At 41.2% G+C, this 17,269-nt stretch overlaps 1 protein-coding gene across 1 annotated transcript in view; it reads right to left on the bottom strand.

Annotated features, from left to right (window-relative positions):
• TRPM3 (transient receptor potential cation channel subfamily M member 3) overlaps positions 1 to 17,269 on the bottom strand; it is a 599,168-nt gene that overhangs the window by 151,669 nt on the left and 430,230 nt on the right. The window contains exon 5 of the mRNA XM_045021627.1: positions 13,943 to 14,067. Coding sequence (XP_044877562.1) covers positions 13,943 to 14,067 — 125 coding nt within the window. The remainder of the gene's footprint in view (positions 1 to 13,942; positions 14,068 to 17,269) is intronic.

Here is a 17,269-nt window from a genome sequence, read left to right on the forward strand (position 1 = left end):
ACACCTTATAGTCATGTAAGCGATGTCATCCCAGGTCAATCAGCTAAGATAATAGTTAATATATACAAGCTTGCAAATTATACCACAAGTAACCTAGTTGTTCCAATAGTGCTGTACTTTAAACATGTGTACAATTACTCAGCTGTATAGAAAAAGGAAAATATTTGGAAAAAAATTTTAATGGAGAACATACAACTTTGATGGTAGATTATTTATCATTTTAAAAGATAATGATGTCCGGCATGACTTATAGCTGTATTAATGTGACATGATGCATCACAGTAGGAGGGACAATCAAATAATAGTATAAAACATGGTGGATAACAATAGCTGGTGAGCTCTTGGGATGAGGGCTTGTCTTCAGTATGTTTTCTGTGCTGCCTCTAGGACACCTATGGGCATCAAAAGTCTGCTATTAACTAAGGGCTTGTCTGCCTGGGGAAATAGCCAGGCAATAACTACTCCACACTAGCTCCTGAAGTGGCATGCTTATTCCACACACAGAGTGCCTTTTTGCAGTTAAATTTCCATTTTGGAAGTGGATTAAGCTAATCCACAAAAAGGCATTCAGTGTAGAAAAACTGTCCATGTGGGGACCTAGTGTGGAATAGCTCCTGTGCTTTAAATTCACACCCTAGTTTATTTTGCAATAGCTTCTCCATGTAGACAAGCATTTAGAAAGAATCTGAAGTCCCCCTTTCTCTTGTTATTGAAAAAGATTTATGATGGAAAAGTAAAGGTTTATAAATACTAGTACTTGATTGAAATTCCCTGGCCAGAGGGCTCTTTTTATGTTTCTAAAATGTCAGTGCTTACAGTACTTTTGTTGGTCCTTTGAAGACAAAAGAAAGCCTACAGACCTCTGTAATTGTTATAAAGTATCACACAGAGCTGTATTCAGTTAGGCATTTGCCAGGGAGAGAGAAAAGATCAGGAGGGTGGCTTGCCAATATTGTGCAGTTCCTCCCTGTACTGGAATAGGAGATTGATTTTGGCTGTAGTTTCTTTTATATTTTTTCTTTTTTATTCCCTCAGTCATATAGCATTTATTCCACAGAGAAGTAAATATTAATAAATATTAATGCTTTGTTGAAATAGACTCATCAGCTAGGTTTTCAGACCAAAGAAACCTTACAGAGTTTGGTTACTATTATCTGCTGTCTTGCAGCAGTATCTCATGGGCTATCTACCAGACAGTTAGGGAAAATAAAGTAATTCTGAGAAGAGGGGAAAGAAGTTTGCCTACCTACTGCATGATTATAAAGAGGGGGAAAATTCAGCCTGCTGGCAAAGGAAATTTTGCTGTTCAGACCTGTAGTTTGCACCTCAAAATAAGATGCAATGATTTCTGAAACTGTTAAGCATCTTCAGATAGTAATGTTCTGACATAGAGGGATAATGAGCTGCAGTTCAAGGTGGTATGGGTATAGCACTGTACAGATTCAGCAATGCTGCTTGGATGCAGATGAGAAGGAAATGTTCTGGTTTCATGTCTGCTGTTAAAACAAAAGATTTGGATATACAAGAACTTGAACCATAATATTAATCAAAATAAGAAATGAGTAAATAAGGAGATCTCTTACTGTGAGATTACACAAAGCATGAGCAGTTAGTTCACTATCTGGCTATGTAGAGTCTCTGGTCAGACCCTAAGCTACCAGCACTCGCAGCTATCTTCGAGACATCACTGACTTCCTGCAGAAACTACAATCCGTTGGTGATCTTCCAGAAAACACCTTCCTAGCCACTATGGATATAGAAGCTCTCTACATCAATATTGCACACAAAGATGGACTACAAGCCGTCAGGAACAGTATCCCTGATAATGTCATGGCAGACCTGGTGGCTGAGCTTTGTGACTTTGTCCTCACCCCAACTATTTCAGATTTGGGGGCAATGTATACCTTCAAGTCAGCGGCACTGCTATGGGTACCCGCATGGCCCCACAGTATGCCAACATTTTTATGGCTGACTTAGAACAGCGCTTCCTCAGCTCTCGTCCTCTAGTGCCCCTACTCTACTTGCACTACATTGATGACATCATCATCTGGACCCATGGGAAGGAGGCCCTTGAGGAATTCCACCAGGATTTCAACAATTTCCACCCCACCATCAACCTCAGCCTGGACAAGTCCACACAAGAGATCCACTTCCTGCACACTTCAGTGCAAATAAGCAATGGTCACATAAACATCACCCTATGCCAGAAACCTACTGACCACTATACTTACCTACATGCCTCCAGCTTTCACCCAGACTACATCACACAATTCATTGTCTACAGACAAGTCCTAAGATACAACCACATTTGCTCCAATCCCTCAGACAGAGACAAACACCTACACGATCTCTATCAAGCATTCTGAAAACTACAATACCCACTCGGGGAAGTGAAGAAACAGATTGACAGAGCCAGAAGGGTACCCAGAAGTCACCTACTACAGGACAGGCCCAACAAAGAAAGTAACAGAACGCCATTAGCCATCATCTACAGCCCCCAACTAAAACTTCTCCAGTGCATCATCCAGGATCTACAACCTATCCTGGAGGATGATCTCTCAATCTCACAGACCTTCGGAGACTTTAGAACCCTTGCTTACAGACAGTCTCCCAACCTGAAGCAAATACTCACCAGCAACTACACACCACACAACAGAAACACTAACCCAGGAATCAATCCCTGCAACAAACCCCGTTACCACCTCTGTCCACATATCTATTCAAGGGACACCATTATAGGACCTAACCACATCAGCCACACCATCAGGGGCTCGTTCACCTGCACATCTACCAATGTGATATATGCCATCATGTGCCAGCAATGCCCCTCTGCCATGTACATTGGCCAAACCAGACAGTCTCTATGCAAAAGAATAAATGGACACAAATCAGACATCAAGAATTGTAACATTCAAAAACTAGTCAGAGAACACTTCAATCTCTCTGGACACTCAATAACAGACTTAAAAGTGGCCATTCTTCAACAAAAAAACTTCAGAAACAGACTCCAACAAGAAACTGCAGAACTGGAATTAATTTGCAAACTTGACACCATCAAATTAGGCCTGAATAAAGACTGAGAGTGGCTGGGTCAGTACAAAAAGTAATTTTCCCTCTGTTGATACTCACACCTTCTTGTTAACTGTTGGGAATGGGCCACATCCACCCTGATTGAATTGGCCTCATTAGCACTGACCCCCCACTTGGTAAGGCAACTCCCACCTTTTCATGTGCTGTATATTTATACCTGCCTACTGTATTTTTCACTCCATGTATCTGATGAAGTGGCTATAGCCCACAAAAGCTTATGCACAAATAAATTTGTTAGATTCTAAGGTGCCACAAGGACTCCTCATTGGTTTTGCTGATACAGACTAACACGGCTACCCCTCTGAAACCTGTTCACTAGCTGCAGTGGTGACCTGGAGCCAGTTCGCACTGGTTCATGCAAACCGGTTGTTAAATTTAGAAGCCAGTTTAGAACCGGGTTGTTAAAGGAGTGGGCAATTGGGAGAGGGAGGTTTTTCTGTCATTACACCCTCCCACGGGCCACATCTGGCCTGCCTGAGCTCCCGGCTGGGTAGGCTCCCCCAGCCCCTCCCCCACCCTCTCCCCTCTCGCAGAGCCTCAGCATGCCAAGACACCAGCGCTCTGGACCGCTCCTGGGCATCTCTGCAGCTCCTGCTGGTTTGAGTGGCATGGTAAGGGGGTGGGGCTGCGAGCTCCAGCGGGCCGCATGGCATCCATACACGCTGCCCTGAGCGGCATGGTAAGGGGGCCGGGCCGGGGAGGAGGGGTTGGATAAGGGGCAGGGAGTGGTTGGAGGGGGCGGAGGTTCAAGGGGGGCAGTCAGGGGACAGGGTGCGGGGCAAGTTGGGTAGAGGGTGGGGTCCTGGGGGAAATTAGGGTGTGTGGGGGTGTCGGGAGGCGGTGGTCAGGGAACAAAGAGCGGGGGGGGGGGTTGATGGGTTGCAGGTTCTGACAGAGGCAGTCGGGGGCAGGACGTGGGTGGGGGTCAGATGGGAGGGACGGACAGGGGGCTTGTACTCACTGGATGGTTTCCTACCGGGTCTTCAGTGGCACTTCGGTGGCGGGTCCTTCACTCACTCTGGGTCTTCGGCGGCTCTGAAGGGCCCGTCACCAACGTGCCGCCGAAGACTCAGAGCGAGTCAAAGACCCACCGCCGAAGAACCGGTTCTTAAGACTTTGGCAGCTCTTCACTGACTAGCTGTGATACTTCTTGTTACAATAAAGATCAGAGCCTACACAGTGATACGCCAATCCTCTTTGAAAGTTAAGGAAAATTCTACACGGAGACAGCAAAACTCCATGCTTTGTGGTTATTCCTTGGGGAAGCATGGCTTTGCAGCAAGACCAAAGTTTCAGTTTATCATCCTTACTGATTTCCATTTCTTTTGTTCTTTCCAATCCTTCATGTTTCCTGGGTAAGTTAAAAGACAGTATTACGAAAATGGAATAAAACCTTTTGATAATTCTGCCATAAAGACAAAGTCTAAGTTGAGTTGTCTACACTTGAATTAGCTCTTCTAGAGTTAGCCTAGCTCAGGTGAGAGTGGCCACACTGGGAAAAACACTGAAACTGCATAGAGGGATTGAATTACTGCACAGTGGTATCATCAGCAGCTCAGTTGTGCTACCTCAAGCTGTAGGCTATACACCTTTATGGACCAGCCAGCTTGAGTTAAAACCCCACCAAACTCAAGCTAAGGGTTGGCATGTGTTGTCGGGACCCAAGTCAGGGGCAACACTTGAGTTATAATTCAAGGTAACTGTGCAGGGCAGATAAGGCCATACCTGAATGACAAGTAAAAGCCTCAGTTAATTCTTTCACTAATGATTCCATGATTTGTCACATGAACAAGAGGAGACAGGGAAGTCTTCAGCAGAGCAGGGGCAGGGAGAAATTACATATACATACAGTATTATTACTATTCCGTATATAGAGAGATAAGGTGGGTGAGGTAATCTCTTTTATTGGACCAATTTCTGTTGGTGAGAGACATACGTTTTTGAGCTACACAGAGCTCTTCTTTAGGTGGGGAAAAGGTATTGAGTATGTCACAGCTAAATACAAGATCAAACAGATAGTTTAGCATAAGCAGTTAGCACACATTCTAAGGGACCATTCCAGGTGAAGTGTCCCGTTAAAACCTCTGTAGTTATAGGACAAAAAGGGGGGCTAATGGGTTACAGATTGTTATAACAAGTTATAAATTCAATGTCTTTATTAAGACCATGACTTTTAGAGTCTAGCTAAGTTATGAATTTAAGCTCTCAGGCTCATCTTTTGAAAGTGTTGTGCAGGTTTCCTTTGAGGATGAGGACTGATAGGTCAGATATAGAGTGATTGCTTTGTGAAAAGTGTTCACCCATAGGTCATATGGTGTTTTTGTCCTGAATGAACTCACATGGGAAAACGACGTGTAGCTTGAAAGCTTGTCTCTCTCTCAAACAGACGTTGCTCCAATAAAAGATATTCCCTTATCAACCTTGTCTCTCTAATATTCTGGAACCGACATGGCTACAACAACACTGCACATTATGTATCTACACATACCAGGAGAGGGTATATCACCTAGACCAAACTTGTTGCATTCCAAGATAAAATGAGTGAGATTCTATAGTTTACAATTAGAGGCACAACTCTAAGTGAAGCAAGGGGCAGGAGGCATGCAAATGTAGGTTTAAGCCACCTTTCCACCTGCCTGATCCTGGGCTACTCTGGGGGCTGGAGTAGCTCATTAGTAATTTAGTAATTTAGCTATCTAAATTAGTAATTTAGATAGCCCAGGGTGTGTTAGTGCCCCAAATTTCTGCAGTGCTACATTGCTGTAACCTCACGGCTAATATGTCCGTCCTCTCTCATACCTCTCAGGCCAGGGCTTGTTAGGGGGTTCTCTAAAGGCAGCCTGCATGTGTTTCCCTCAGGTCCTACACTAGGGGAATTCCCCCTTGGCTAAAACTGGGAAATTAAAGGCCCCTTTACATTGCTCCAGCCCCTTTATCCTGGTTAGGGGAGCCATAGTGGGGATGAAAATCTCACCCAATATCTTGAACTAGGACTCAGTTACTTAACTATGCTTATTTTCACCTATTTTCCAATGATTGAAGTTCAGGCTTAGGTGCAACATATTCCTGGTGGACATTTGCTTTTATATTAACAAAATATACCAGAAAATCTTAAACAAAAGGATAATAGGTGACAATTTGATGGCAATGGATACTATACAGTATTACAAAGTGATATATTCTGAATGACATGCTGATCAATGTCTATTTCCTTTTTCTCTTGTTAAGAAAACTGCTGCAATAACTTACTTTAAAAGTGTATATTCTTGGTTTCTAAATAGAGATAGAAAGGCAGAGAAAGGAAAAAAAATCACATGGTCTGTAATTTGCAAACATGGTCTGTAATTTGCAAACAGAAGATTTTTCTTCTCTTTTTATGTTCTGACTTTGGTTCCTAGTATACAAACTGCAAAATCATATTTACTCTTCCTGAATGTTAAAGCTGCATTATCTTACAAAAAATAAAAATAAAAACAAATAAATACATTAAAAATTAGAGGCAATTTGGTCTGTCTCCTAATCTTATCAAACATATGATTCTCCTTGAATTAAGAAAATAGTCCACAAACTACAAGTGAAGACAGAAATGTCTAATTGTGGATTACAAACTATAATGTGCCATCGTCTTCGTCAGAGATCCAACACAACTCCCACTGAAGTTGCACACGCATAGCTGAGATTAGAATTTGACCCAATGGCTCTGCATATAACCCTGAGATGCATGAATGTGCTGGCAGATCAAGGTGGTGCTGCAAGGTACCTCTTCCCTCACCTTGCACAGGTAGGCAGGACTCCCAACTAGTTCTCAAGGAAGCACGGGAAGTGAGGTCATAGGTAACGGAATCCATCAGTGAAGCAGCCCAAATAAAAATAATAGTTCATGTGAAATCGTAGTCTTGAAAAACCCTTAAAACCAGGGATATTAGCTAGATATGAGCCGAGGAAGCCAGGATTTATTTTTGTAAAATGAAAACTAGGGATGGTTTGGATTCATCTTCCATTTAATCCAACCTACCTAAATTTAGGGGCTGGATAAAAGGTTCCAGTTTTGGCTCATCTCTAGCATCATCACACAGAATATTTATGGTGCATTTCAACTTCAAGTACAGTGCAGTCATCTGTTTAGAGCCTTCAGTTTTGTTCAGCCACTGTCTGTTTTAAATGCCGTGAACAATACAAAACAGTAGATTTCTGAGACTGTCAGGCCCATGCAGAGTGTGTGCTACTGAAAATGCTTGCAAGCCGCAGCCATTCTGCTTTCGGCATCTGGGGTTTCAGAATTCAGAACATGGTCAGTTTGTGAACATAAAATACTTGGTAAGAAAAAAATTCTTATGGTTGTGAAGAATTTTGCACCGTAGCTTTGTTTGTGGTTATATTTCTTATTTCATGTGATGATTCTTACTGTGAATAGCCCGAGATTCAGTTAAGGTTTATACTATGGACTTGGCTGCTCTTGTGTTAGTACTGAATAATAAATCCAACCACAATTGTCTCTTCTTTACTGGGTAACATCCCTTATCTAAAATAATAATTACTCTGCTTTCTCCAGAATTTCTGCTGTGCTTCTTTTCTGACCACAGAACAGTTGCTGAGTGCAAATCAGAGATCAGTTAATAAGGGGGTGAAAAAAACAACTTTTAGAAAAAGACTATATTAAGGTTCTGGATGAAACCAATACAAGCATGAAAAAAGAGAGAGAACACTGAAACTCTTCCTCCCTGCTGTGCCTACATCTAGCAGTGTTTCAGTGCAGTCATGGAACAGTATGTGATTACAAATCTATAACCAGACTTCAGTTATTTAGCACAACAAGACTGGACCTCAACTTGAACTCTGAGTTTAATTGCTTCAAAGAGTTTAAGTTTTGTGGACTTAAGATTTCCACAAAATAGTCCAGTCCATGTACTCCTGATACTCTTTCTACTCTCTTTTCGCCACATCATAGGATGTTGGAGATATCATTTTATTCAGGGATTGTCTAGACAGGGATATTTGGGAAATTAAAATTCAAATTAATGGTTAACGCTGTTAAACCATATCAAACCCATGTCGATACTCTTATTCAGTAACAGTAAATTAAGCTAAATCAAATGAAGGCCACTTTACTTCTGAATAAGAGTATCCACACAGAGGCTTATGGTGGTTCAACTAATGCACTTTAAATTTAGTTAATCACATCATTTTCCTGAATATCCCTGTTTAGGCAAGCCCAGAGCTATACAATAAAAATGTATTTTGAATTAAAATACACAAATTTAATACTACCTTCCCTTGGTCTAAAATGTGTATCTTAATGGACTTCCAGAGCCAAAAGGGAAAATCCTTAAGCCATTATTCATTCCTTACTCACCCAGAACTCCCATTGAAATCAATAGGAATTATACCTGAATTAATAATAATAATACCAAGAATCACATCAGAGGACAAACCACCATTACATTTTGAACAATGATGCCACTAGCCTCACACAAGTTGATAGGTTGCCTGGTAGCCCAACATTATTCCTGAGAGTATACAGAGTTGTGTAGATCATGACTGCAGAACTTGCCACAGAATTGTGCTCCAGAATATTAGCTTTCATTTTAAAAAATGTGTTTCTAGCCCTAAATTCATTTTTCAAGTGTAAACTGATGCTTTGTTGCCTTACAGAGTCTGCAGACAGACTGAACAATGGTTCTGGGGGTGTGAACAGGTACTTTCATCTCAGAAGGTTGTTAAGTCTGAAACCTTAGGACAGGTAATTTAAATGTCAACACTATTTAATTATTTAACTGCTGCCCATTTTAGCAGAAACATTCATTTTATGTGCTTATCCTGCAATCCCAAACTGCCTCCAAAAGCTTCACAGAAGCAAAAAGCCCCAGCTTCCTCCTGCCCAACTGGCAAAAACTCCAGCTGCCCCTCTGACAACCCCTCAATGACTGAGTTATGCTTTAAGACAGAATTCTGATACATACCGAAAACTGAAAATATGGGGGCAGTGTACAATAAGTGGGATTTAATATTAACAGAACATGGCTGCCACTGTACTGATTGTATGGTTCATTTTAATATTTAATTAATTGAAAATCTTCTTTTCATTTAAATGAAACCACCAGAGAATTTTTAGTCTGGTGCATGATTGTGTCACGGAATCTAGAAACCTAACAGCTGAATTAGGTCCAGCACTGCAGAATACATGGGGTTTTGGCTATATAGATGTGGTTTATAAGAAGTAAGAAGAGCTCTTCTCCCTTTTCAGTGTGAAGAATCTGTGCACCATCCCATACAGTGAGTCCCCAAAGTTAAGGAAATTGATGTGCTGTGCAAGCTCAGTATGTTATTTTCAACAGCCAAAGCTTTATTATTTCCAAATCATATTTCTTTGCACAAGGCAAAGCATGTATCCCTCCTTCAGTATTACATATGTATCACATTTGTACTTTAATAAAATTAATTTTAATGACTTGAGTGTTTAAAACAGTATATTCAGTGAAGAATGCCCTTTAACATTCAGATAATTAAAAAATGGCTGACTAGTGTAAAACTTTCCAAATCTACGTTGAACTTTCCAAAACATTTCCCACCAGTTCTCTCCACTCCCTATGAGTCCTCTTCCTTCTCCTAGCACGTCACACTCAGGCTGCACTCCTACTGCTACTGCGACTCTTTCCTTCTCTGACATCTGTTTAGCACTTCCTGCTCTGGGCTCCAGCCTCAGCTCCCGCTGTCTGTCTAATTGGAGTAGAGGAAAGGAGTAAGGTGTGCGGAGGCTAGTGAGGAGCGGGCAGGGAAAAGGAGGAAGGGAGTCATCTCAGACCCTGGCCCTGCCCATCCTGGCAACCTGTTAAGAAAGCAGGAGAAACAGCAGAGAAAGCTGGAGGGCAGACCCAAAAGGTGGAGTCTGCAGTCTAAAGCAAGAGGTTACTTAAGTCTGAACTCACACAGAATTCCCATTGAAATCAATGGGGCTTTTTAGCTGAGTAGCTTATGGCTCATAGCTTTTGTGATAATTTTTTTTTTAAAACCATGACTCTTCCTATGACATTAATTTATTTAAGGGTGAAAGGGACAGAGCCTACTGTAGGCATCAAAAGGAGAAAAGACAAATGAATTCATAGGGGCCTAGGCTAACGTGTAGCATTTCAAAAAAACAATTTACAATATGAGACTTCTGACATAGTTGCAGTGATGAGTCTGACTTCTCCATTAATCCATCATGACAAACCTCCAGCCCAAAGGACGGCTGGGAGTGTTGGCAGGAGTGTTACATAATTTTGAAAACACTTGCTGAGCAAGTCAAATGCAGCATGTGAGAGATTCTCACCCTTGTAAATATCACATGCAGAAGCAAATTTTCTGTCTCCAATGCTGCTGATAGTATCTCCTGCTCCACCCAATGAAAGGATGTTTTGAAAATTTTTTCCATTTTGATACTAATTTAACTAGACATAATGAACATACTGTGGCAAAGTTCCTCCTCTCCCCTAGTAGGTCCTGCGCTTATTGGCGGATTTTCCTCCCCTCAGTGGTCTTCCCCTTGGATGAAACCCACAGTCTGGATCAACTCCTCCTATGTCTGTTTAGGAGTAGCGAGACTTGGGGGGAACCCGGTCCCTCCCTCTACTCCGGGTTCCAGCCCAGGGCCCTGTGAATTGCAGCAGTCTCTATAGTGCTACTTGTAACCGCTGCTTGACTGCTACAGCTCCCTGGGCTACTTCCCCATAGCCTCCTTCAAACACCTTCTTTATCCTCACCATAGGATCCTCCTGGTGTCTGATGCTGCTTGATTGTATGGTGTTTCCTCAATCCTCCAGTAGTACACCCTCTCAGTTCTTAGTTCCTTGTGTCTCTGACTCCCAGCTCCTCATACGCACTTCCTTCCTCTGGCTCCTCCACCCCTGACTGGAGTGAGCTCCCCCTTTTTATATCAGGTGCCCTGATTAGCTGCAGGTGCTCCAATCAATGTAGCTCTCTCTGGTGCCTTCTAGAAAGTTCTTAATTGGCCCCAGGTGCCTTAATTATCCTGGAGCAACTGCCATTTTGGTTCCCAAGGTACTAGGGATTTGCTTAGCCTGGGGCTAACATACCTGTTCCTGAGTACTTTCCTGTAGCCATCCGGCCTTGCTCCATCACAATACACAGAGCCACAATAGATACTGGAGTTTAATAAGTCTTTTACTGTTGGTTGATTTGTTCTGAGGTTGTTTTATATATATTATATATATGAGATACTAATTTTTCTTTTTTTTTTCTTGCTTTACTATGATTTATTTTACATGATAATGGACCAAGGTGTATATTATTCTTCTCTTGTTTTTTATTCATGATATTTTTCTTTTTCAGTAAGTTTTATGGCATTCACCATATTTTAATATACAGATACTGATTTCTATATTATAGGTCATTCTCCTTGCCTGAATCTTTGTATCCTTAAATTACTTTTCTCCAAAACAATGAACTACAGTGTGTGTGTGTGTGTGTGTGTGTGTGTGTGTGTGTGTGTGTGTGTGAGCGAGAGAAGGAGAGCGAGAGAGACAGACATGCACACACTCCAAAAAATGCAAAGAGCAAGAATTTCTAGGAACCATTCAATAAAATAAAAGTAATATTATACATTAGGGATGGGTAGCAACAGAAGTGATTTAATTTTGCACTCTCTCATTGGTTAATCCAGTTTCCATTTTCTCTAAACTATCAAAGTTTGGAAACAGAAGGGTTCAGATACAAAGTTACAATTTGTCTGTTATTCATACACTTCAAAGGCCATAAATATTTTAGCTCTGTGAAGCTCAAAAGCTTGTACATGCCAACAGAAGTTGGTCTGATAAAAGATATTACCTCACCTATCTTGTCTCAACCCTACTGACTTCAGTGGAGTTGCATGGTTGTAAACTGATGGCAAAGTTCAGCAAAACCCCCTCTTGTTTGTCACTCAATGGTATCCTTTTAAAATGTTCAGAATAGCTGTGCCAGCCTACAATTCTCAAACATTTTGACATTTTTAATTTTTGAAGTATTACTACTTTCTTGGCTCATCCCTAAATTCCAAAACAATACTCTGCCACTCATTTCACACAATTTAAGTCAAGACTGACTGTTTGAAGTCCAGCATTTGTGTCAGCCTTGCACTCAAAATCACCAGGAATGTTTTATTCCTGTGGCTGGTATGGTTTTTGGCTTAGTTTTTAAGTGAATTCCCAATTATGTCACAATAGGATTCTGAATTATTCCCACAGAGCCCTCTCCTTGGTGACCATCTCCAACCAGGCTCTGAGCACCCTCAATATCTTGCAGGGGCGGCTCTAGGTTTTTGGCCGCCCCAAGCAGTCATGCCCGGGAGGCGCCCCCGAGCCGCGGGAGCAGCGGACCTCCCGCGGGCATGACTGCAGAGGGTCCACTGGTTGCGCGGCTCGGCTGGACCTCCCGCAGCTGCGGGCGGTTCGCAGGTCCGGCGGCTCCGGTTGAGCTGCCGCAGTCATGCCTGCGGGAGGTCCAGCCGAGCCGCGGGACCAGCGAACCGTCCGCAGTCATGCCTGCGGGAGGTCCACTGGAGCCGCCGGCCGAGCGTCCCCTCCGCAGTCATGCCTGTGGCAGGTCCGCCGCTCCCGGGGCTCCGGTGGACCTCCCGCAGGCATGACTGCGGCAGGTCCGCCGGCCCAGCCTGCCGCCCCCCCGGGAAAGGGCCGCCCCAGGCAGGTGCTTGCCCCGCTGGGCTCTGGAGCCGGCCCTGATATCTTGGCAGATTGAGCCCTAGTATTGTATTATGTAAAGGCCGGAGGCTGCGTAGACAGTACAAAGTTGTACCCCATGATTTTCTCCCCTTCTTGTGGTTACATGCTGTTTAGTGAATTGCAATAAATTCCAGTTGAATTCACTCTTTTTTATTCTTATTGTAATTCCTTTCAATTTAACTGATAAGTGAATGCCTTTCCCCATTCTATACTAGGTGCAAATCAATAAATCCCGGTGGGAAGACACAGATTTAAAGTAATTCAGATAAAATAACTGTACTCTGTAATACAGTTGTTATAAATACATAAACCAATTCCAGTAGAATATAGACTGGGATTTCAACATTTACCCAAAATGTCAATCACAAGTTCTCATTCAAAATACTCAGGAACAAGCGGTAGAAACATTTCAAATGAGGCAAAGTTAAGAAAGCAGGCAGATTATAAAGCTATTATATTATTTATAATGAGAGAGGGAGAGCCTGAGGTGGGAGGGATAGAGAGAGATCAAGCCCTAAAAAGGATGACATGAAGAAAGATGCATGGTAAATGTTACCTGAACCCCTTAGAAGATATGTGAGGCAGGGTTTCTATGGAGCCCTGGCTCATGAATAAAGAATTCATATAATATGAGCCTTCCAAGGTTGTGGAATAATTATATATATAATATATTAATTGGGAAATAGTATGTAATTACTGAATTCAAGACCACAACATAGTACATTTGCAAAAGAGGGCAGAGTTCAAACTGTGCATGAAACCTTAGCTTTGGCATTCTCTGACATTTAGTGATTTACTGTGCAACTTTAATAAACTTTTAAAGTAGATTTTCAATGGAAATTCCTTGTATTTTATTTTCAAAAGAAAAAAAAACTTACAAAATATATTAGAAAGAACTGGAATGCCTTATTTCATGAGCCTTACATAATCTACAGGATGGATTTCCTGTTCTAATCTTGCTATGTTACCACAAAATATAAATTTAAGAACATGAAAATGCCTGACTATTTGCCTTTTACCAAGCAGCTTCACTACAAATACTACTTCTATCTGAGAAGCACTGAGAAAAAGTAAAGGAAAAAATAACCCAGAATATACAGTTTTGTTGTAGATGACAGAGATCCCCCAGGACTTACATCTTTGCCAATCAGGTCCTCTTGGTTCTCTACAATTCCCCAGGGGGCTATACCAATGGTACAGATCTTCCCTCGGGATTTTGAGGCATGATCCTTTAATGCATCTCCAACATGCCGAATGACTCCTGAAAAAAAGAAACAGGCACATAATCAAAAACTCAAAGCACAGCATTTTTGGTCACTTTGGTCTGGAATCAGCCAAGCCACTTAAGTGTATGCTTTTCTCTAAGCATGTGAGTAATCCCATCCCTATTCAACACAGTGCTTAAGCATGCGCTTAAAGTTAAGTATTTCCTTAAGTGTTTTTTTTCAGAACTGGGGCCATAATAAAATGATGTAGATTGATTATATATAGTGCCTTGCTAGTTCAGTGTATTTTACATACAACCTTACTGAATAAAATAATGTAAACAACAAATTGCACAACTCTAACAATGAAAATGAAGACGTTGACAATCATAACTTTGCTATTTCTCATCTGTATTCAGATACATACACACACTAATAAAAATGTGTGGTGTGTATATCTTCTATCCTCTCCAAGTATGCAGAAATGCACAAAAAAGGGGAAAAAAATGTGTAGCCTGCATGACTGTCCCCTCAAATTTTGAAACCTCTCAGGCATGTAACCCACGAGCAAGGTGATTGAAATACTGATGGAAATGTTGTGAAAGTATCATTACACACAGCTGTAGACAGCGGTGGCACCATCCCATCAAACCACAAACCCAGTCACTTTAGATAGTTTCCCATAGGGAGCCAGGGAAAAGCCAGCAGGGAGCGCAAGATAGTAGAGACTGGTGCACACAAAATGACTGCCCCATGGCTTAGCATACTCTGATTACTGTTTCCACGGTCTAAAGCAGCTTCAGGCTACTTTAATCACATTCTTGGGCTAACTCCTGTACCCTGCACATGTACAGGATAATGTGCCAGGCCGGACAGTTGCTCTTGGACTCAGGCTCTTTTCTGCTTTCCAGGCTCACTTTCCTAACAGTTTTGACACAGCTTGTATCAAGAGCTACTTTTATCACCTGACTGCAGCTAACAGCAGCACAACAGCACGTAGAATTTAATGTCACTTGCTCTTCTTTGCTGACAACTTTGCATAAAATGCATTTAAAATCTACTTGTGCTCACTGAGGGGATAACTGGTTCCAAATTACATTTTTAGATTGATTTTTTTTTTAAAACCAGTTTTCTTTACTGTTTCCATACTCTGGTTCCATGAATCCTAAAGTGACATGGGCAGCATTACAACAGTCAGACAATAACCACAAGTTTCCCCATAGCTACTACCCTCTTATACTCATTTAAAATCAACAGTGAAAAAAACCTGACATCTAATCTTCTAATCTCCCGGGCTGCCACCACATTGTCTGGCAGATGAGGGCAAAATGCACACATCTCAGCCAAATGAATCTGTGATCCCAAATCCTGATGGTGCAGAGCAGGTCTTCTCTGTCTGCAAAAAGCTATTGTTTTCTAGAGAATACAGCTTCTGATACCAGATGAATATTGAAAGCAATTTGTTTATAAGAAGATATAGGGGTGAGTCAGGCGTACACTATCTATGTTATGTCGTGAATACTAATACTCTGAGGGCAACATTTTAGGGGGTTTTCTATTATGCCTTTTATTAACTTACACGTAGCTTTCTGTCTAACCAACGACAACATTAGTTGCCATTCCATGTATGATATGTGTATACTGCCATATTATGAGAACATTGTGAGTGGCAGCAGCTAATGTATATACACACTTAAGGTTAATAGTCATACCTTGCGTTTAAATAGGGCTTGCTAATATTCTTCAGAAAGAAAATGTTGGAAAGAATTTTTATCCAAAATAATGAGTTTATGTGCAGAATTTTTGAGTAGCAAATGCAACTATGGTAACTGCAAGCAGAGATTAGGTTCACAACTGTGTACCTATCTTGTTTAAAAATCTGACTCCAGAGCTCTCTTCTGCTTTACTCTGTATACTTTATGTTGTAATTAGAAGTCATTGAACATTCAGGATTGATTTTAGGGTAGTACACAGCAGTGGTTGTTCTAACAATCTTATTTGACTATGAATAATTTTTTGGCACAGGAAAAAAAACCTGTTTATATCAATTTGGGATTTTTTTTTGTTGTCAGCTACAATTATGACACTTTGAAAATGCTATAATGTACATACAGCTTTTTCTCTTAAACTCCAGTCTTATTCTACAAAACACAATTTCATATTCAGTCCTGTGAAGACATCTTTGCAGATTGGTTTGCAATGCTCAGTTGGTGAACCTATTGCAGTATGGTCAAAAGGTCCACAGACGGATGCATTTTTAATTAGGATTTTCTATCTATATCTGCCACACTCAACATAGCATTATCTGAACATCTAATAAAATTATCACCACCCCAATTTACAGGCCAACCCTTGTTCTAGTTTCCTTCTTCCTCCCACTGAGGCATTGGGGATGTTTAAAAAAAATATCAAGAGATTCCACCTCCTTGTGTTTCTGCTGTAGGTGTGGGAAAGCTAAGTAGAAGACAAACTTTCCAGACAGCCAAAAAACAAAGGAAACTGGGCTAACAATTACTCCAGTCACCTTTAATTCAATATATATTAAAAAACAAAGTAATCTCATTAGGCATGTTCTGAACTAAGCTTCAGTATATGTAGTGCCTAATCCAAATCCCACTTAAGTCAATGCAAAGATTCCCATTTACTACAATGAGCTTTGTATCAGGCCCATATTATCAATGTGGGAGAATGAATATGCTACTCTCCAAAGGCACTGAAAGGGTTAAATAATGCTGAAATATTGATGTTGTGTAGCTGTGCTGACCCAGGTACAGATAATGTTCCACAACAATTCACATGTGCATACTTCAACTTTACATACTATCATTCACCATATGTAGAATGCTTTGCCTCACCTCATTTCCCAGCCCCCACTTCCTGCCTCCCCATCATTTCAGTCTCTCCATGACAGTAAAACTCATGTGGACAGGTAGAAAATAACTCCATGTCAGGGCTCTAAAATTTGGATGTGTTCAACTTTGCATATAAATTGAAATGTTATCTCTCTTTCTGCAAGGACAATTGGAAAAAAAAAACCTGAAAAAAAATCAGACTCCTAATCCATACGGGGGTGCGGAATGACATTTATTCAGATTAAAGGCTTTTTCCCCTCCTCCCCCACCAGGCACAGAAAACAGAAAAACTCTTTTCTCTGTCACATTTGACTTGTTCTTATACGTGAAAGATAAAAGTTGCCTCTTCTTTTTTTGGATGAAAATATTTTCCTTTAATGAGGTGGAAAGTTTCTTGTTTGTAATA

Source organism: Mauremys mutica, chromosome 6 (genome assembly GCF_020497125.1).
Source record: "Mauremys mutica isolate MM-2020 ecotype Southern chromosome 6, ASM2049712v1, whole genome shotgun sequence".
Lineage (NCBI taxonomy): Eukaryota > Metazoa > Chordata > Testudines > Geoemydidae > Mauremys > Mauremys mutica.